This window comes from Colossoma macropomum, unplaced genomic scaffold, assembly GCF_904425465.1.
Source record: "Colossoma macropomum unplaced genomic scaffold, Colossoma_macropomum, whole genome shotgun sequence".
Classification (NCBI taxonomy): domain Eukaryota; kingdom Metazoa; phylum Chordata; class Actinopteri; order Characiformes; family Serrasalmidae; genus Colossoma; species Colossoma macropomum.
This window is the reverse complement of record NW_023494801.1, coordinates 21,123,583-21,144,418: the sequence shown is the minus strand read 5'-3', so window position 1 is coordinate 21,144,418 and position 20,836 is coordinate 21,123,583. Positions and strand designations below refer to the sequence as shown.

The following is a 20,836-nucleotide window of genomic DNA, read 5'->3' as shown; positions in this document are numbered from 1 at the left end:
GTTAGTCTGTGTGTAGAATTGTCCATGAAAAGATCCCTTGAAGGCCTTTCTCTTGAAGCTATCTCTTTGAATCTACTCGTCATAATGGTATTGAGATCCCTTCTGCCTTTGGTCAAATGATTGTTGTAAACCTAAGAGCAACTTCATTAGCATCTTCCACTGTAATTAGTGTGGTGTAGCTCAGCATCCAGATTTACACATTTACCTGCCAGTTATGAATCCTCTTGGGTGCATCCTTGGTCCATGTTCCTGATTGCGACATGTGGTGTGTTGACAAAGAGTCCTATCAGTGAAGAATTGGTGGGGACAGACTTCTAAGACGTGGATAGAGTTAAATGGCCTGTCGAAAACCAGAAACCAACAGTGGAAATAGCTTTAAAATTGAACTAGTGGACTGCCCGGGTCTTTTCCATTTCACTTTTCTTTTCCAAGCTAGTCTTTTTCTTTTCCAAGTTGGTGGATTACAGCTATATTAACCTTACATTACACAAGGATATAATGTTATAAATAGGCTTATGAAATCAACAACATGAGGCCTGACCAATGGAGCTCATAAACACCAACTATATTTGATTTCCGTTTGAAAAAGGAGGGGGCATCAAAAATCTTGAAAACACAGGGAAAGCCTACAGGGCTGGAAGCCAGCTGGCCGGTGTCCAAATTATGGCTTTAACTGTGCCAAACTCAAGGCCTGAACCCCTTTCTTTTTCTCTCCCTCTGTTTCCTTTAGCTTTGTTTCCCTCTTTCTCTCTCTCTCATCCTCTACCATCTTCCATGGCTCACACACCATTGTCATCTCCCTCTATCCAAGCATATCTTTGGTGCCTTTACCCTCTCTCTGAAGAATGTGGTCTGTCCTCCCCCTTCCCCCTTCTCTCTCTTTCTCTTTCTTTCTCTCTCTCTCTCTCTTTCTCTCTCTCTCTCTCTCTCTCTCTCTCTTTCTCTCTCTCTCTCTCTGCACGTGCCAAGCTTTCTCCCTTCCTTTCAATTAGCAGTTCTGAGGAGCGACATTCAGCGCTGCAACTGCCCCTCCTCCCTTCCGCGTCTCTCCTCTCCTTTCCTTTCCTTTCCTTTCCTCTCCTCTCTCTTTGCCTTGTCGACATTGCTGTCACTTTTTCTCAATTAGTGCTCTTGACAGGCAACTCTACCTGCCCCTCCTCCTTTTTTTTCTACTGTCACTCCCTCTGGTTTTCTCTCTCTTCTCAAATTCTATTTACCCTGAACCATTTATAGTTGCACACTTGGAAGAGGCGTAGCTTGTCCACTGAGACAAGGTGATTTTGTTTAAAAATTAGCAGGCATATGCACACTGTAGTTGCATATGGGATCCCTAAACTGCTCCACTTTAAAGTTTTGGCTGGCACTAATCATTGCGTCATCCACCATTGTATTAAAGGCCTTATTAGCACACCCAGACATGATGTTAATAGCCCCCAATGAAACTGCATGCTCAGTTTCTGCATCTTGATCTGTCTTAAAGTCCAATTCTTCCACACCTCCGGCTGCAGCGAGACCTACTTTGTCTGCTGGATTCTCCTTTTCCGCTGATTGCTGCTGGGGCAAAAGCCTCAGGATCCCATAAATCCCCTCCCCAGGTGCTGCATTGTCCCGTTCAGGCTGAGCAGAGCGCTGGATGTGCTGAATTGGCCGCTGTCAGTCACCAAGAATCCTGCTCATCTGTCTCTGAGTGCGCCAGCGTAAGCATTCCGCGGGTGCAACCAGGCTGCAGCTGCAGCACCTTCCGTCTCTTGTCGGGGTCGGATTAACAGCTGAACGAGCCTCCGCGCCACCCCAGCGGTGTCCACAATCCCCATCCAGAGAAGTCCCAGCCCAGCGTCGAGCAGCCTGCCGCTATCGGCCACAGCCAGACCGCACTGTGAAAAGGGATTACGATGCCAGGCGTCACACATAGAGAGAAAAAACACACACGCACGCACACCAGAGTGACTCTGCAAGGCTCTCTACAGCATGCTGCAACGCTGGTTTTTCTCCTCTCGCAAGGAAAGCGGAGAGAAAATGTCTTGTTTAAACAAAGACCCACTTTTTTTCTCTCCCTCTTCTGAATCCTAAATGAATTGGCACAAATGAGAGTGCTTATTAATGCTGACAGGCGGTGAGGGAGAAAAAAAGGACTTTATGTAATTATCACCTTCCACTGCTCCCTAAAAGAAAGCCAAGCCTTCCGTGTTATTGGAAGGATGTTTATTCTGCAGCCCTAGCTTCATTAATTAAGATCTGACAATTGTGAGGCCTCTCCAAGACTCGGTCATTAAAGACTCCAATCAGATATTTTCTCTCTCCCACTCTCTCTCTCTCTCAGTCTGTGTGTCTGTCTGTCTGTCTCCTCCTCTGAAGTGTGACATTCAACACTGGGCAGCCACACGGCTGCAAAGCATCCCTGGCCCAAGTGAACTGCGTTTGCACTTTCTGTGGTCATGCCACAGAAATGCCAGCGCAAATATTTCTGACTTTCATTTCATTTGCACCGTCTTGTTTTTATTTTCTTCTTTTCCCTGCACCTCTCTCTGCTTTGGCTTTGGCCCCAGGGATTGAAACTCAAAGGTAATTGTGAGACAGGTGTGAGGACACTATCCACCTGGACCTGCAGCAATCTCCTTAGATAGAGAGAACTGCTTGTGTACACAAGAAATTGCCTGTGCCTCAATGTCCAATTGCAAAATCGACAAAAAAATCGACATGTGATGTTCATCGATCCCACAGTAGGGAGACGCTGTCAGACAGAAGACACACTGGAGCACCTTGTCTTACAAGGCTCAGGGTTGTTTAGCACTGAAACATGTGGAGGCTTTGTAGTGATAAGGGCACGGACTTTTACGATGATATTTTCTGAGGCCTTAGTACACTTGCACTGGCAATTTGACTCACTAGGAGAAATGAATGGACTGAGATAAGTAAATCTACAATCAATAATGAAAGGTTCAGAGGCTGCCAGATGCAGAATTTAATTGACCTGTTTCAAAATGCTTTGGCATTTGTCTAATTGTCTGGGAGCAAAGAGAGGTTCTATGCATTGATGGCCTATTGACATTGGATTGGAGTCACTTTTATTTTGTGTATGCATGCCTTATTTAATACCTTATTGACATTTACATTTATAAAATAAATGTATTATAAATGCACATAATATTTTCACACACCAAAGCACTATGTTAGGGAATACAGATATATTGAAATTTACTTTAATTTTGCTCTTTTTTCCATCCTCTTGCTCCACTTCACTCGCATTAACAATGAATATGGAGTCTTCGCTGAGGTTTTTGGACCTAATGGGTGACAGTGAGAATAGTGGAGGAGGGGATTCACTAGGTTAATTGACTGGTTTTATTGCACATTTAGCAAATTAAAAGGCGACAGTTTTTTCTTTTCTTCTTTTTCCATTTCTACTGTTATTGATTCTATTTCAGATTACATGCTGTGTGCTTAAAATGTTTTTTTGTTCTTGGAGGAGCAGAGTTGGCACATATTGGAAAGAGTGCTACTCCCACAGAAATCATCACCAGTGACATTTGTAAAGGCATTTATAGAAAAAAGACATATATTTTTTCTATATTTTTAACTAGGCTTCAAAGACTTGCATGTGAGCTGTTTGGTTTTGTTGTAAATGCCATCCACATGGGCTTATTGTGGTAGTGGCAGATGTTGGAAAGTCCAGCAAGCTGAAATAAAGTTGAACTCTGGCCTTTGGCTTAAAGCACACTAGGTTCTGCTGCCATGGCTTTTTGCTTATTGTTTTGCAGCGTTATCTCTTACCTCAGCACCGGGAGGCAGTGAGATTAGCTCAGTGAGAACCATATGTTTGGGAGACAAAATTCATCCATTACCCAAATCCCCAAGACTGAGCTTGTCTTGTTGTTTGCATTACAAACCCAAATAGGAATGGCAAATATGACATCCAAAGCCCGTGGTTATTGGTGTATGTAGAGCACCAGCTGCATTGGACCTGAAGGATTAAATCATGACCAGAATCCTAACAGCTAAAGGAAATATGGCTCAGTGACTGCTGTCTCTCTTTATCAGAGCTCCCTTCAGTCTCTCTCTCTCCCTCTCTCTCTCTTATTTTTCTCTCTCTTTTTCTGTAATATTCATTTGTCTTTTCTCGCTTGCTTTGTCCACCACTCACCCTATCTCTCTCACGTCTTCTTTCTGCTTACTCCAAGCTCTTCTTTCTTTTCTCTCAGCAGCCCCAGGGTACCCTCGCTTCTCAGGGAGTCTAGCCCACACATTCCTTCCCATAAGCCATTTGGATCACCATGCCAACAGTGGCGTCCTCTATGGGCAGCACCGTTTCTATGACACCCAAAAAGGTGGGTAGACCAAGGAACAAAAAAGTCAGGTTCAGATTACTTCCTGAGTTGATAGTTCTCTGGCATGTTTTCTATCTGTCCTCATTTCTTTTGTTTTAACCTTCAACAAAAATGTGGTATAGTTCTAAAACTGCAGCACACATGGGAAGCTGTTCTTGCTCTGTGGAGCCCTGAATTATTGACAGTCTTGTTTGATTTTTCTTGCAGAGAACTTCTATCTACGAAGCCTTCCATCCCAACCCCCGCTCATCTCAGCAAATCACGGCATCCCACCCATGTCAAGGACAGGGCCAGGGCACCCCCAGGGCTCCTGCAGTAGGGACACAGGAAGTGGGATGAACTTGCACAAAGGCCTTAAGGAAGCCAGTATAGACAGAGGAGCGGTCTCAGGCACAAAGGACAAAGATAGGCCCAGTAGCAAACAGGAGTCAAAAGACCGCCATCCCCACAATCACCATCCACAGCCCCAGCACCATCACCCCCACCAGCCTCAGCACCACTCTCAGCACCCTATCACCATGGAAGATGTAAATGGCCGGGCCTTGGAGAGACACAAGGCTTCCGTGCTAATGGAGTACAAGGACCACACGCAGAGTATGAATAAGCCTCTCAGTGCCTGCCTGCTCAACGGGAAGATTCAGAATGGAGATTCTGGGGCTGGAACAGGGGTTGGGGCTGGGGCTGGGTCCAAGGGATCCATGGTCAACTGTGGAGCAGAGGGAATGGGCAGGGGTGCGGGGGGTACAGCAAATGCGCAAGCCAGGCATATGGGCAACACCAATACTGGGCGCTGCACTAAAGAAGCAGCTAGTGGGGAGATGAGAATCAGTGAACAGCCTCATTCAGATTGTCTGGAAAGGGGCCAGACACTGCACCAGTCTTTGTCCTACTCTGTGCCTCCTCCTTTGCCCATGGGTTCAGCAACTGGTGGGGGGCATCCAACGAGCTTCCACTGTTTACAACTCCACCCAAGCCATCCACATCATCCACATCACACACATCACCCGCACCACAGCCACCACTCACACCATCACCCAGACTTCTTCTGCCCCCCTCCTGCCCCCATAGCCAATTCCTCCCTACATGAAAAAGGCATTGGCAGTAGTGGATCACGAGAACCTAAAGTGACTGGACCCACATTTGTGCCATCAGTGGGCCACCTGGGAGAGAAAGTTGGAGGCCCCTTCCAGCTCGGAAACCCTGAGTGTCAGGGGGTGGGAGGTGGGGGAAATGGTTCCAAGGACAAGTCCATGGAGAAGGCAGGTGGGGGTGGGGGGCATCCTGGAAGCTGGCACAGGAAACAGCAGGAGCAGCAACAGCAGCAGCAGCAGCAACCACCACCCCAGAAGCAGCATCCCTATAGAAAAGCAGAGAAAGCCCCTGACTGGATGCACAACAATCATCATCACCTACAGCAGCAGCAGGGCCATGCCCAGCAGCATCAGGCTGTGCGTTCCCGTAGTGCGGACTGCATCAACAGCATGGACCCTGATGTCTACAGGCCTGCTCTGGCCCAGGAGCCCAAAACTAGCCATCAATTAAGCCACCCCAGTAATGTTAACCCTCAACCCTATAGAGACTGTTCGCACACTGGACCTCCCCCCAACTCCTCACCCCTTGCTGGAAAGACCATGGCCCAGCAAGGGCCTGGTGGTGGAGGTGGAAGCTGCTCAATGCAGCGAGATGGCCAGAAGGTGGCCCGCATCCGCCACCAGCAGCATGGCAGGGCAGGTTCGGATGCTTCCTCAGCAGAACTGAACCAGACTAGTGGTACTCAAGAGATGAAGCGTAAGATGGAAATGTCTCCATATGGCTACAGCAACAGTGGGCAGCACCATTCACATCAGCAACCAGGTGTACCACCTTGGGCCATGCACCCCCACCGTATCCACCCGGAGGAAGATCAGCGCAAGGCTTACATGGAGTCTGTCAGTGGAGTTGCCAATGGCAGGCAGCAGCCTCAGCAGCATCAGTTGGCAGGAATGGGTCCCCCACCTCCTCTCCCAGCCCTCCCTGCTCCTGCACAGACACAGCAGGAGGCTTTGGACTCACAAGGAGAGGGCAGCGCCATGAAGAACCTTCTCAAATACAGCAACCAGCAGCAGCCTCTCCTCCTGTCCCAGAAAAGTCCATTCGGAGGACTGGGAAACCTCAAAACAGGAACCAATGGCTCCAACTGCACCTTGCAAACAAACAAACCAGCCCTACCTTCCAGGAAAGGCCCAAGCAATGACAGTGAGCGGCCTGACTGTGGGGGGCGGAGCAGAGACATGGGAGAGGCACCTCATGTTGAAGGTGAAGTCCGGCAGCCTCCTGTTGGTATTGCGGTTGCTGTGGCGCGACAGAGAGAACCGACGTGCCGTCCACCAGACAACCACCCGAGCAGCCGCCAGGGGCGGGCCCACTCTGCTATGAAAGGTAAGCATGACCTTTAACTCTTTAGGCACTGCTTAAACAAACAGAAGAGAAGGAAGGCAGCCCTGCTTGTTTGCACGTGACCCCTGGAAGACCTCACTGATGAAAAATAAACAAAGGGGCTTGCCAGGACCCAAAGTGGAAACAGTTTTCCCAGCTACTCATATAAATGCTTGTGCAGGGAGAGAGAGAATGTGCATGAGGCTGCCATGCAGTAATTTCTGTGCAGGATGGTTTGTGTATAAAAATTAGAGAGTTAGAAAAGAGAAGCTGGAAAAAATGGTTGATTTTAGACGTTTTCTCAGGTGCTCCACGGTCCATGTATCCTTCCGATTCACCCGGAGAGGAGGAGAGGAAGAGAATGAGTGGAGAGCACATTGGTCATCCATGCCTGGACAGGGAGCGAGACACATTTATCAGGTAAATAACCCACTTCTCTTTCTCTGTCTCTCTCTCTCTCTCTCTCTCTCTCTCTCACACACACACACACACACACACACACACACACACTTTCACTTGCTCACCCTGCAACCTTTCACCTTCTTCCCATCTGTCCTCTAGTAAGGAAAGGGTAGAATTTGCACGGATCCATCCCTCCAACAGTTGCCATGGCGACCTCACCTCTCATATCATGGTGCCAGGTGGCAATTCTCTGCAGTCGGGCCAATTAGGGGACCCCACTGCACACACCCATTCCACACATCACCATTGGATGCCACGCACAGGAAGCCCTTCCCTCTGGATGACAGGCCATTCCTATGGTATGTAATTTTAAAAGTATTGGACACAAAGTAAATTGAAAGCATGGAGTAACAGTGGCAAACTTTGATTAATGCTCGTTCTTTGTATGGCTATGTATGTCTTTCTGGATATTATGACTGTATGGTAGTGCTGTATGTATATATCATATGATTACATTAAGAAAATTTGGATAAAAAATATGTTAATAATGATTAATTTACCTTGCTGTATCTTAAATGTTTTTCCCCACTATACTCATTGCTCAGGTATCAGCCACACTGCTCTTCACCAGAATCTTCCCCCGGGTTTCTCTGCAGCCATGGCTGCTCCACTCCAGCCCGTACTGCCCTTACCCCAGGACCCCTCTGCCCAGTTGGTGGTGTTGCCCAGTGAGCCAGCCTCCCACCCACCCACTCATCACTTAGGTATCGTGAAATACTTTACTGTTCTCTTGTTTTCCATTCATGTTAACCTCTCAGCATCCAAGAGTGACTAAGTGGATTGTGTTACAGTTTTCCGTTTAGGGTTCAAGATGTCTCGAGAATGACTGTAGAGGACACTGTTTACAGGAGAGAGGTTGCTTGTGGTGTTTGGGGTTAGCTAATGGACAAAACTTGTGCACAAACTCCCCCTAAATCCAGCTATTTCCTGTGGACCACCTGCTCCAGCTCCGTAGGGAGGGTCGTCTGGATGGGTCAGGATGCCCCCCTCCGGCTCCCCAGCTCCTCACACAGAGGCTGTGTCTGTTGCCGTATCACACTAGAGGAAGAGCTTCTCTGGACTCTGAGGTCTACACAGGCCTCTTCTCCGCAAACAGGCTGTGAAATTTAATTAGCTCTCTGTCCTCGACAGAGCTTGCTTCCTTCCGCTCTCCACAGGAATCCAAGCTGAGTCAGGAAGCGCATCCACAAAACTCTTCCCCCGGGAAACATTAGCCAAGCTGGGTTAACGTTTCAGAACAAAGGTCCATGGTGTGTTTGGGATGGGGGGATATGGAGTAGTGAGGGTCAGCATGGATGTGTGAGTTCATAAGAGCTGTGTGAGATGCAGGAGAGTTGAAAAACACATTGGGACTCAGAGAGGCGTGGGCTGGGTATGTGTCATAGTCAGTGTGCTCAGCTGTCTCTGACCCACAGCGTGTTCCCTGGCGGAGTCCCACAGCAGAAGCAACAGCTCACTAACATGGGAACCAGGAGCTCTTCTGGACTACATGCTTCAACATAGGTCCACTGTGGCTTTTAGAGACGGGGGTTTTTAGGGGCAGGCCTGAGTTGATTGCTCACAGAGGCCAAAAGACGGCCAAATCCCAGGCAGGAAAAGGCAACTTTTCCATCCTTGTGTACTAATGGCAATTTATCCTCATCATATTCATGCACTAACTTAATGCTCAAACATTCCAGAAAGCTCTTGGCACATTATGTGTGCGAGAGAGAGTGATAACGTGGGAGTGCTTCTGTTTGGGTGAATAGTCCTGCTCCCATGCCCTTAGAGTAGGCTGTGTTTGTATAAGAGAGAGGAGAGTACTGCATTTGCGTACGTGTGTATGAGCGGGTATGAAACACGTATTAGTGATTTTGGCAGTGATGAAGGATCTATGCGTGAGAACTATACATTAATGATCTCTGATCTCAACCTAATATTATTATTACACTAACTGTCTCTCACTCTCTAACTTTGTTTCTATCTCTATTTTATTAGATGTGATGGAGCAGCCTGGTCTATGGCCCCCAGTGTACAGGGCCCGAGGGCCACACTCCCACATGCAGCATCCTGCTGTGTATTCTCGCTCCCAGTTTCTACGGCAACAGGAGCTGTATGCACTCCAACAGCATCAGCAGCTGCAGCATCAGCAACATCCCAGCCATCAGCAGCCACCTCAGCCACCACAGCAACACAGAGTAGCACACGGCATAGAGCAGCAGCACAGAAATAATCACAACCAGGTAATGCAGTCTTTGTCACCCATATTTCTGTAGACATTAACACTGTTTACAGAAACTCACACATATGACATGATAACCTCCCCATCATAGAGATTTCAGAAAACAAGTATGCCTACTAGTGAGTGAAAACTAGTGCACACCAAGTAACATCTCATTTGCTTATTGGCCCCTGCTAATGTTCCTTCCATTATTAGCAATATTTGCATTTTTAGTGAAGTAGGCCTACTCCTTTAACCCTTTAAGCCGGATGCAAAAAGTGGCTATTTCTGTTGTTTCTACTGTTCTCTGTTAATAACAAGTTATCAGCCAAACTTGACCAAATAAAGCTGATTCATAAATTTAGTCACAAACAACCTTTTTGGAAAAAAACAAAACAAAAAACAAATCAGACAAATAAAAAGTAAGCTCTTAGTGATGTAAACTATGCTATGAACTCCTTTGGTAGCAGATTTAAAAGAGGTAAACATTGCCAAAGTCTCTAAATGGATCACTAGCAAGACAGTTCTATAGGGTTCAGTGTCTTTATTGACCTATGGAACAATACATTTCAAAAAACATTTGGGCTCCTCTTCAGGGAGCATGTGTTTGACACTGGACACCAAGAGAGACCGTTATCCTCTTCATGGAGATCTACAGCTGTTTTTGTGCGAAGGGGAGTAAACAGCATTTGGAGCCAGTGAATCATGAGTTTTCATCTGAAAAATCCCCCTATCAAACCACAACAGCTCCCACAGCTCCAGAGCTTCCTCAGAATCCCTGCACGATTCAAGGGTATTTCAGTCTTAGCACCAAACACGACACAGTGCTGCATGATGAGACCAAGTGCAATTCTATCACAGCTCAAAATCAGTAGACATTGGGGTCTAAATTTATGCCTGATTCAGCGATGCACAGGTGCCAAATTGCACTTCTATTGATAAGTGATTGCGTGACTTGGCAGGTGTCAGCGTTTGTCAGCTTCCTTTGGTTAACCAAATTGTCCAAATCTCTTTATGACATTTGGAGAGAAGCGTAGACCAGGAAGCTTTTTATGGATTTGCTCTGCCTTAATCCTGTAACTCCACTCACTGCAGATGCAGAAGAAGCCAGAGGAGCAGAGTATGGAGTTGGAGGACATCTTGTCCGAGCCCCGGACTCCCAAACCTGCCAAGTCTTACGGCTATGGCGCGTCGAACCAGACCTCTTCGCCACCCAGTGCCTCTGCTGTACACCTGTCGCCCTGCTGCCAGTCGCCCTGCATGCATCCTCATCCGAAAAGCACGGCTTCCACCCCCTGTCCTGCTGCTAGTCCAGCTGCTACCACACCCCAGTCCCCTGCCATCAGCCCTGCTCCGTCACAACTGCCCAAAGCACTGGAACCCCAGGACAAGAGGGCAGAGGGTCAGCCTCCACAGGACTACCCTCAGTCTATGGAGCCAGGTAAGAATGAGCTGTGTCTCTAATGTAGACTTGGAGCAGCACATTTGAGATTAATTTAAGTTTACTCTATTTGGCCCTAGGGCCTTATATTGATAGACCTGCCAGAGGAATATGCTGACAAATAGTTGTGGAATTTGTTGCCGGATTTCAAAGAAAACAACACTTTGTTTACCCACCTTTTTTGTCTTTTTCTGTGAAAAACAAGTGGCTCCAATCATTGTGTCTCCAAAACAAGATTGCCATATGTAGATTGTTATGTGCACCAAACTTTTCAACACGCATGCAGAACCAATGCGGCTGCTTTTAGACTCTGTGGCTGTGTGTGGGTGGCTGCATTGGCAAGTGCATGACTGACTAAGCTACGAAAAATGGCCGACAGCTCAGCTCCCAAGCATCACCCGTCACCTTGGTAATGACGAGAAACACTTCGTCCAGGGCCTCCGCCCCCACTACCTCCCTCTCGGTCCACACCCTTTTCATCATCATTAACACCTCGCTAAGCACTACAGTATGCCAGAGGATATAAAAGTGCCAGAGCAGTTGAGGAAATGCAGCACTGGTCCACCTCAGAATTACTGCAGCTCTACTGATGCCTAGTATAGCAATGACCAAAGCATGGCTCTACTAACCCATATTACTCAAAAATGTATTTTGAGCAGATGAATTCCTGTATAGAGTGTTGCAAAGTTCACAATGTATAATTAAAGGGGAATGCCACCGGTTTTTTCAAAACTTCTGCATAATTTAGTGATCAAATCTAAACAAAGTCATTCAGAGTGGTTTAGTGTGAAATGGTGCATTGTAGAAACTCCCAACTGGTTCCCATCATATGCTGTATATGGCCGCCTGAGTGTTGCTGTATTACAGCTAGAAGGCTCCCTGGACCAGCTGCTTGTTCGACACTGTATCGCAGATACATGGCTTCTTTGGCCGGCTGCTTATTTGATGCTATATAGTAGCTACCATGCTGCCTGGCCCGCTGCTAGGGTGAGTCTGCAATGCAGTTGTGGTGCTGTCAGAACCAATGCTGTTCAGCTGCATGGGCAGCTCTATACCGCAGCTACGAGGATGCTTGGGCCAACTATCTGTGCAACGCTACATTACAGCTACATGGCTGCCTGGACCAGTCGTGTTCAGGTACATGAGCAACGCTACACTACAGCTACAAATCTGCTTGGTTTGGCCACTTGAACAACGCAACCCCTTCATGGTTAAGGTCTTCTTCAGCCTGTGAGGCTTCTTTGGCCAGTAGCCTTTTTCTTTCTCTTTTAAACAACAAAACACAAGACAGAGTGTTATTGCACACAACGTCATAGTTCTGATGTTTATAACAACATGGGTATAGAAGGCGTGGGTGTGGTGGGAACAAATAACGTGGGGAAGTCTGCAATTGCTGCACTCTTGTAATTTGCTTCTTTTCTTTGTCACAGATCTCCCACCTGAATACACCTATCCTGCAATCACCATGGGATATAGAGGTGGACCCTCCCCTCAGGATGTACGATTGGCTGAGCCGGCCGAACTGGAGACTGTTCCATTGGAGTCTGTTGAGCATGCACCGACCCCTCTCTCCAGCCTTGGGGAGGGGCTTGAATGCCATGCAATAGTAAGACCCATCCCAGAGTCCCAGCTGCCAATGGAAGAAAAGAATGAGGAAGATATAGTGGAAGAACATGCAGGAGGTGTGTTGGAGCAGAGAGAGGAACCAGACCCAGTGGAGGCTGTGAATTGCTGTGTGCCTGCAGTGGAGGAGCAAGTGCAGGAGCAGGCCACACTACTCATATGCCCTCCTGCTGAAGCTTCAGCCTGTGAAGCAGCACACTGTCCCATCACTCAAGCAGAAGAACAAGTCCACAAGGATGACTCTATAATGAGCTGCCAGGAGGAGATGACAGAGGTCATTCCAGAACAAGATGATGATGGTGTTCCTGAACTGGAAGCTCAAAGAGCCCAGAGAACACCAGATACAGAGCATCCATGTGTTCCAGACAGTCTAGCTGAGCACCAACCAAACAGAACCACTGAGGTAGTGGTGGAAGAAATAGCAGTGGAAGCTCAGGTGGAGGACTGTGTGCAAATCCTGTCTGCCCTTCCATCTCCTGTAGGTGCCACTTCATGCCCTCAGACCATTGTGCCAAGCTACTGGAGCCTGGAGCTCCTGATCGCTGCAGCCTTCTGTGGAGACTGCCCTCCCCCTTCCCCACCCCCTTCCACTCCTCCTCAGGACTGTAGTGGCCAGTTCTACCCCAGCACACATGGCATGGAGCTCCTTAGCGAGTTAGCTGACCTGGAGCTCCAACAGAATCGCCACAGTGCAGGCAACAGTGAAGGTGAGCTCTTGTGAGCAGCTGTTATTCTACGTAGCAAGCTAGCAGTATAGCTTACAGAATTACCCACTACTCCATGCATAATATTCTACTTCAGCGTAAGGTCCAAGTTAACATTCCTCCCTCGAAAAGAAAGTAGTTTGTTGATTTAGGAATGGGTTACTTTTCAGGAGCAACCCTGTATCCTGAAAGCCTGCTTTAATGATGGTAGCCCCAGGGGAGAGGTGAAACCAGGCTGTTGCCATTACTCTTTGTCCTGAGGGAGACAGTTCTATGCCTTTTGTTTCTGTAAACCTGTTTGATCTGCGCACTCCTCGCAAAGCAGAGCAAATGCAGTGGTTTGTTTTCCCTCTCTGAACAAGACATGTTCGCTAAAAACTTGGTTTGCGATCACAAAAGCAGTCGATGTTTTCTGTGGCTCTAGAGCATTGCCAGGGCTAATTAGCCCATTAGCACGTTGTTAAAAAACCAAGCTTTAAAAGCTTCCCTTGTATGAAAGCAGTTTTTTTTTCATACAAAAGGATGTTTTGTGTTTCTGTTGAGCATTCTAATGCATTTAAAATGCATTTAACTAGTCCCAAAAGATCCCGTTTGAAAAGTATTACTAAACAACCTCATGTCTCTCAGTGCATGTTTGACATACACAAAGTGAAATGCTTGAGTTGCAATACATCTTATACATTATAGATGATCCCTGTTTGTCCATTAATGTGGTGTTGTTTCCTGAAAGTTTAGAGTCGCAATTGCTTTGGTGGTATCTAGATGGTATCTCACAAAGCAGCGCCCGTCAAATAGATGATGGTCCAACTTTTGCCAATCAAAGGTTGTATGTTAATAGTCCTTCCAACAACAATGAAAGCAAGGACCATGTTGCCCTAATGAAAACTATGGAAATGAGCCCAACCCTTGAATCATGGTAAAACCCACTGTATAGATATGTCTATAGAACATTTCTTCCTCTTTTCTTTGAACTAAACAGGAGAAGAGCAGTTAATTTTCGATCTCCAGAGCCTAGCTACCTTGGCAGCTGCTCGTGCCCTGGAGTTGGGCTCCAAGGAAAACAGCATGGCAGAAGCTGAGAAGCAGTATCCAACCAAGAGGATCCTCAACCTGCGCCGGAAATGCAATTGGACCCCTCGTCATGAGCCGGTATTAAAACTTGGACTTTCAGACCTAAGGCTTTGACGTCAATGAGCTCAGAGTCAGTTGTCAATATCATTTTACAGAGCTGTTCATCCACAATGTTTACATTAAACATTGACATTTCATTAAAACAAGGTGAATAACAGGACAGTACTTTTCACTTCAAATGATCTGACTACAGCCTCTTGTTGACAGGTGTGTCCTGTAAAGGGTGCTATGGAAACTATGGATGGTCAAGAGTTGGCCATGCGGGTGAGGCTAGCAGAGCTGCAACGGCGCTACAAAGAGAAGCAAAAGGAGCTTGCCAAGCTGCAGAGGAAGCACGACCACCAGTAAGCACTGCTTTGCTTTCATTCAAGGACCACCTTTACCTCAATAAATCCATGTATTTCTCAAAAACCCCTTAAAAAAGCCATCAATGAAAGCTTAAATGCTCTGATTTGGGATGCTGTCAAACATGTTTAAGTTGCACTTGGAGATGAGTCGCTTAGCCAAACGTTGATTTTGCTTTTTCTCCAGGAAAGAGGAGACTCCTCGAAGTCCTGCGCGCCGCGGCCCTGGCCGACCACGCAAGCGGAAATCCACCCCAGGCCTAGGGCCTGTGGTCCCCCCTGAACCACAGAAGAAAGTCAAGTAAGCAACCTCCTCCTCCCCATGCAAATGTACAGATAAGCCCTTGGTATCAGCGCAATCCTTGCAGACTGCTCCCCATACTATAAACAGGAAACATGCGAACTTGTCTGACCCCAGCAAGGAAGTCCAGTTTAGTCTTATCTTAACCTAATCAGCGCTGAGCCTGAAATGCATTACATGGCAAGCCATGGCAGCAGACTGGGTCTGCAGAGCTTCTGCTTTGTATACGCTTGTATACGCTCCATTGTTTAGGCTTAAATTTAACCAGCACCTATATAAACATATAGATATATAGATTGAAAGAGACCTCCCTCTCTGCTAATCCTCAAACTCAGTGGGATTGCTGTGCTGGAAGAGCTGAAGGCCTTATGGAGGAAGGCTTTGAAAGGCTTGTAATAAGAGCACTGTGAATGCTCCTGTAATCTAGTCCATTGCCAGGAATGTGCCATTTAGTACTAGGTTCAGTTCAGGTCAAAAGGGGAAGAGGTCATACACACACACACACACACACACTGTAATGAAGCTGATGCTGCGGCATGATTATGAATGTAATACATACAGCTGGTTTCTGTTGAAAGTATTTGTTTATGAAAGCAGAGCTTTATCTTAATCAGAAGCAGCAAAAGCAGATACATTTAATTCCCCATACAGACTGATGCGGTATGTTTTTTCTGCTTATGGACTGAAGTTCAGATGAGGACTGAGGATAAGCAAAGGCTTTCGTAGGCTGCAATGACGCCTGCTCTCAGACGTGTGTGCAATGTCTATGGCTCCTCAGTGCCATGCAGGTCAAGAGAGTGCTTGTCGATTTTCAATTAGCTCTGTCGTCAGTACCCATGTGCAAGCATTGGAGGGGCTTAGCGGCAGGGCAGTGGCCTTTCTCTCTCTCCCTCTCTCCCCTCATCCCTCTCTGGGCAGTGTTCCATTGTGTTCCCAGCTGTCCTGCTGCCTTGTCACCTCCGCTCTGTTTCCGCCCTCGTAGTTGTGTCCCCGTGCCGGCCGGCGCACAGCCGCGACGTGATACCGCATGACAGTGACACCCAGACGCATGGGCAACTAGCCAGAGTCCCTCACCGCAGGCTAGGGAGGGGTGTGTGGACATGGTTGTAGATGTGTGTGTGTGTGTTTGTGTGGTGGGGGAGGTCTTGCTGCAGTTGCCAGGCACATTACAGATTGTGTTTTGCCTTACTGTTTGATTCACACGGTTTTGCTTTATGATAGCACTTGTTTTCACTGTTATTGGAGTTGGGTGGTGGTGAGATATTGCATAATATTGCATGCAGTTCACTGAAGCATGTAGAATTTACTTGTCTGTGCATGTTCTTAAAGGGCATCTTACTACTTGTATTTTATTTTTGTCCTGAGGTCTATTTATGATGCTTGACAGCCTGAATGTATTTTTACAAGCCTCTTTTCCAAACTCTCTTTATCCCTTAGAATTAAACAGGATGTTTTTGTTACGGTGCCTTTAAGACTGATGTGTCTTAATGACCTCTGTTCTGATTTGTTGTGAGAATATAAGATTTTTCAACTAGTTTGTAGTTTGATTTTACATTTTTTAAGTCTGTTTTTAATTTAAGAAATGGTCTTATTGTTTTAGCAGATACTTATTTCTTGATACAAGCAAAATCATCAGAATAGAATAAGACAATTTTTCTGGATAACCAAGTAAACAAGTAAATATATCTATAATAATAAAATAAAGTGTTAAATATGTTTTCTTAATTTTCTAAGTAAAAATAAATGAACACATCCTCTACAGGGAACAAACTTAAATAAGACATTTTTCTGCAAATTTTAGTGGGCAATTTCTATTTATTTGCAGAGTTTACAGCAATGTTTACATAGTATATTAAACTCTGTAATTTTGAAAAAGGGAGAAAAATGATTTTTTAATGATATGTGTTCTTTAATCTCGAACAGCAGGTGAACAGAGGTCATTAAGACACATCAGTCTTAAAGGCACCGTAACAAAAACATCCTGTTTAATTCTAAGGGATAAAGAGAGTTTGGAAAACAGGACATTCTGCATTTCATCATGTGTCTTATGATTGAGGGCTGTGTGTTAGTGTGTGCTTGAGTGTGTGATTCCTTTTGATGACAGACACCTTGTCGGCAGTGTGTGTAGAGTGAGCTTCATTCTCTGCTAATCAATTCTGTTTAATTAGTCACCGTGAGCGCCCTCGGCAGGGAGGGGCTGTGTCACGTTGTGTGTGTCAGTGTGTGCTGCGGCATGGCCTGCCTCATGGGGCCAACACACACACTCTGCTGCAGCCTCTGTAGCTGGCCTGTCAATCACACTGCCCCAGCCCCTGTCTCTCTCTTACACACATACAAACATCCATATTTAGCACACATGCAAACAAACATACATAAACAAACAGTGCAAAACCACACTGCTTCTATTATGCAAGTAGCACAGCGTAAGGAGAGGAAGTGCCAGTGGGGTTTCCCTCTTTGCACCAAGAGGTTCATAAAGTCTTCTCCAGACTGAAATTTCTCACTCTTCCCTGCTATAAAAATGGCATAGATCAGCATAGCTGGTCACCAGCAAAACCAAGATATGTTGTGTTTTGGATGCTGGTATGCTGATCAACCAACGTGACCAGCTAAACTGGCACCAGACCAGCATAAACCAGCAAAACCCAGCTTAGACCATCATGGAATTTATGTTAATCTTTGCTGTTGTTTTCAGCAGGTTTGTAACTACATATCTTACATATTAGATGTACGATCGAACATTAACAATGACCTGTTACAGAATTCTGAGAAAGTTCCATCTCTCTTAGTTGCTGTTGTTACGCCTGTCAAACTACCAGACTAAAATGTTCAATAGTACAAAAAAATATTTAGAAGCACATGCGGCAGTATAATTGAAACATTTTTAATTCAGAAATAAACTGGCCTTACAAAATATTCAAGCAGACACAGATGTTTGAGAACCGACAAAATTGTAGGCTACTTTAATGTGAACAAAAATGTTTGTTTAACCAAACCAAGGAAATTATTTTGTCACTTGATATTGAAGTGGTGGTTTTCTATGTCTAATAAGGGGGAGATTTTAGCAATGAAAGCTACCCCTTCAGATGAGCTCATGCTAAAGCTAACACTGGCGCTAGTCGGAGCAGTGCTAGATGCTGCATTAGATCTTTCATTAAACTTTAATGAAGTGCTTTTCCCTGCATTTAGAAAAGAACACACAACCTGTTGACTCAGAATTCACTTATAATAGAAGACAATGGGCAGTTGCTTTAGTGGACCAGAAACGCATCAAAATTATTCTCTGTGGTAATCGTGTCATAGAGGTCTGCACAGGCATGAAATTGAAGCCTGAACCCGACTGATACCTGCAATTTTGAGACCCGACCAGGCCTGTCTGGTTCTTCTAAATTTGAAACCTGAACCCAACCCAAACCTGCTAGCACTGCTCAGAACAGCTAGATCCAGGGTCATTGTGTCGCTGCAGATATGACATGCCAATCCTCCTGCTATCATAGCTCAAAATGCTATCTCAAGCTCTACATTGTATGTGATCAGGGGGCTTTTTATCCTGTGTAATGACCAGGTCATAATGTTCCCACAGTGACAACGTCCTTGACTCATTTGGGATTCTAAACTGTTGCTCTTTAGCAAGCTTTCTTTTAATTTTGTCCATGGTGAACAGTTAGCGAGATCGTTAGCCAAGTTTTTGTGGATTTTTGAGAGAGAGAGTGTGGCACCCAAGAGAGAAAATGCGTGAGAGTACGTTACATGGGCATACAGACGTACAACAATTTTGCACCCCTGGTCAAATGACATGTTTTGTTGATTTTCTAAGTAAAAATAAGTTAACACACAGTTTAATGCACAATTACTGTTTATTTGCTGAATATAACATAGTGGGGAAAAATAAAACATAAAACGGTCTGTGCAAAGGTTATAGCACATTTCAAATTTTATTTATTTTTTCCAGTTGTTAAAAATAGAAATTGCATAGTAAATCGTATTTCTTCCCTGTAGAGGATGTGATTATTTTCACTTATTTTCACCTAGAAAATCAACCTTTGCAAACGACTGCATTCCTTCAAACAAAAACAATCATATGCACTTACATAAATAAATCACTTATCAGAAAATAAACCCAAGCCCAATGTTGCGCCTCACACACCTGCCCGAATCTGGCCTGAAACCTCATTTTTTGTCGGGCCCCGTCGTGCTTGGGTTGGGTGGCACAGCTCTACTGTATACTGAAGCTGCAATAGTCAGAGATTAAGTTGAAAAATGCCAGAGTGAGTATTCCTTTGTGATTAATAAGTGAATAATAAGCCTAGAGTTTAAGGGGTTAAGCAGAGCCCTCCTGGCAAACCTGACGGATGGCTCACCAGGGCCATCCATACACCAGGAGGAGGGAGGGTTAATCTTTTTTGTTCGAGTGCAGCCCGCCGTGTGTTTGTGTGGTCCGCTGGGCAGGTTTCCAGGGAAATGCGAGGCCATTCTCTCCCGCCCGCGGCGGCCCGGCTAACTGTAGGACAGAAGCGCCATGGCACTGATATGGAAATGCAGCCCGAGTGCTATGATGTTCAGCGAGAACAACGGCGCCGAATACAAATGCCTTTGCCTCCCAACCATTCGCTGTATCTTTTGAAAGCCGCCGCTCCTTTTGTGTGAGTGGCGTGTGTGTGTGTGTGTGCGTGAAGGAGGGGGAGGGGGTTTGGATCTCCCCAGACAGAGTGTGCCGACTTCTTATCCGACACAACAACATTAGGCCGTCAGATCCTGCTTCTTCAAGCCTTGGTCGAGAGAGGTTGTGTCATTGTTTCTTTCTCTCACTCTCTCCATTCCCTTCTTCTTCTTTTGCTGCTCGTCAGAGGAATGAAGGGGCGCTATTAGAGCCCAGTGAGAGAAGGCTGTGTCTAATTCTCCTTCTCTGATCTCGCTCTCTTGCTCCCTCCTTCTAAGCAGCTATGAAAGCCTGTGGCGTCATTTGATTGACAGGTCTGCGGGGGCGGTGCTGAGCCTGCTGGCGGACGAGTCGGGAGGAGGAGGAGGAGGAGGAAGTGGCGATTCGGCGAAGAAGAGGAAGCTGTCAAACCGGGGCTTTGGCCGTCTTGGAGCTGCACAGGTCAGTGTCCCTCTACATGTGTCCCTTGTGTCTGCGTTTCGATCTCTCTCCATCTCTCTCTCTCTTCCCTTTATTCCCACATGCTTTCTTATTAGGATTCACTTCAGGTTCTTCTCTGAGAAAGCCTTTATCCATATCTGTCCATCTGCTGTCTGTGATGTCCCAGTGTCCTTTGCTTTCTTTAACATTATTGCCTTCTGTGTACACTACCGTTCAAAAGTTCAAATGTTTGGATTCACTGTTTTCAATGATATAAAGCCAATTTTATTGTGGATACATGTATAAGAGCATTCTACTATGATGATACTACTCTGAAGCTATAAACAATTAAGAAACGTTACGTGTTTAGAATGATGCACAGAGCTGTAGATGCGTACCACGGTAACAGAGAAAGCTGCATAATCCTGAGATCGAAGTAAAGTCACCATCCAGGATCATATTTGAAAAGTGGTGATCAAATCTCGAGGCAGATAACTTGAAATTACTATGAATAGATCATTACAATATATTATTTATAACTTATTGAACTCCCCCTCTCAGATGAAGATGCAGTGCTGCCAAAAAAGCAGCCTCCACGAACACCATGTAGGACAGTTGAAACCCAAACCCTCCGGAAACAGGGCCGCCGTTCGTGACCGAGATAATTCTGCCTGCAGCTCTGCCGCTGCCCACATCTACACATCCCAGAGGAGTCCCAAAACTGAGTCCAGACTGCCCAGCACAGCAGCCAACGAGTCTGAAGGCCAGAGTGACACAGGTCAAAGCCTCTAGTCCCATTTCCAATCACTG

General features: G+C 46.1%; 1 protein-coding gene across 2 annotated transcripts in view; it reads left to right on the top strand.

Moving 5' to 3' along the window:
- LOC118821776 (BAH and coiled-coil domain-containing protein 1) overlaps nucleotides 1-20,836 on the top strand; it is a 97,930-nt gene that overhangs the window by 56,364 nt on the left and 20,730 nt on the right. For both annotated transcript variants that reach the window (XM_036590504.1, XM_036590505.1), the window contains 13 exons: nucleotides 4,200-4,325; nucleotides 4,533-6,743; nucleotides 7,046-7,160; nucleotides 7,302-7,501; nucleotides 7,748-7,906; nucleotides 9,180-9,424; nucleotides 10,498-10,843; nucleotides 12,274-13,173; nucleotides 14,150-14,319; nucleotides 14,509-14,645; nucleotides 14,833-14,946; nucleotides 19,921-20,047; nucleotides 20,588-20,804. In XM_036590504.1, coding sequence (XP_036446397.1) covers nucleotides 4,200-4,325; nucleotides 4,533-6,743; nucleotides 7,046-7,160; nucleotides 7,302-7,501; nucleotides 7,748-7,906; nucleotides 9,180-9,424; nucleotides 10,498-10,843; nucleotides 12,274-13,173; nucleotides 14,150-14,319; nucleotides 14,509-14,645; nucleotides 14,833-14,946; nucleotides 19,921-20,047; nucleotides 20,588-20,804 — 5,067 coding nt within the window. The remainder of the gene's footprint in view (nucleotides 1-4,199; nucleotides 4,326-4,532; nucleotides 6,744-7,045; nucleotides 7,161-7,301; nucleotides 7,502-7,747; nucleotides 7,907-9,179; nucleotides 9,425-10,497; nucleotides 10,844-12,273; nucleotides 13,174-14,149; nucleotides 14,320-14,508; nucleotides 14,646-14,832; nucleotides 14,947-19,920; nucleotides 20,048-20,587; nucleotides 20,805-20,836) is intronic.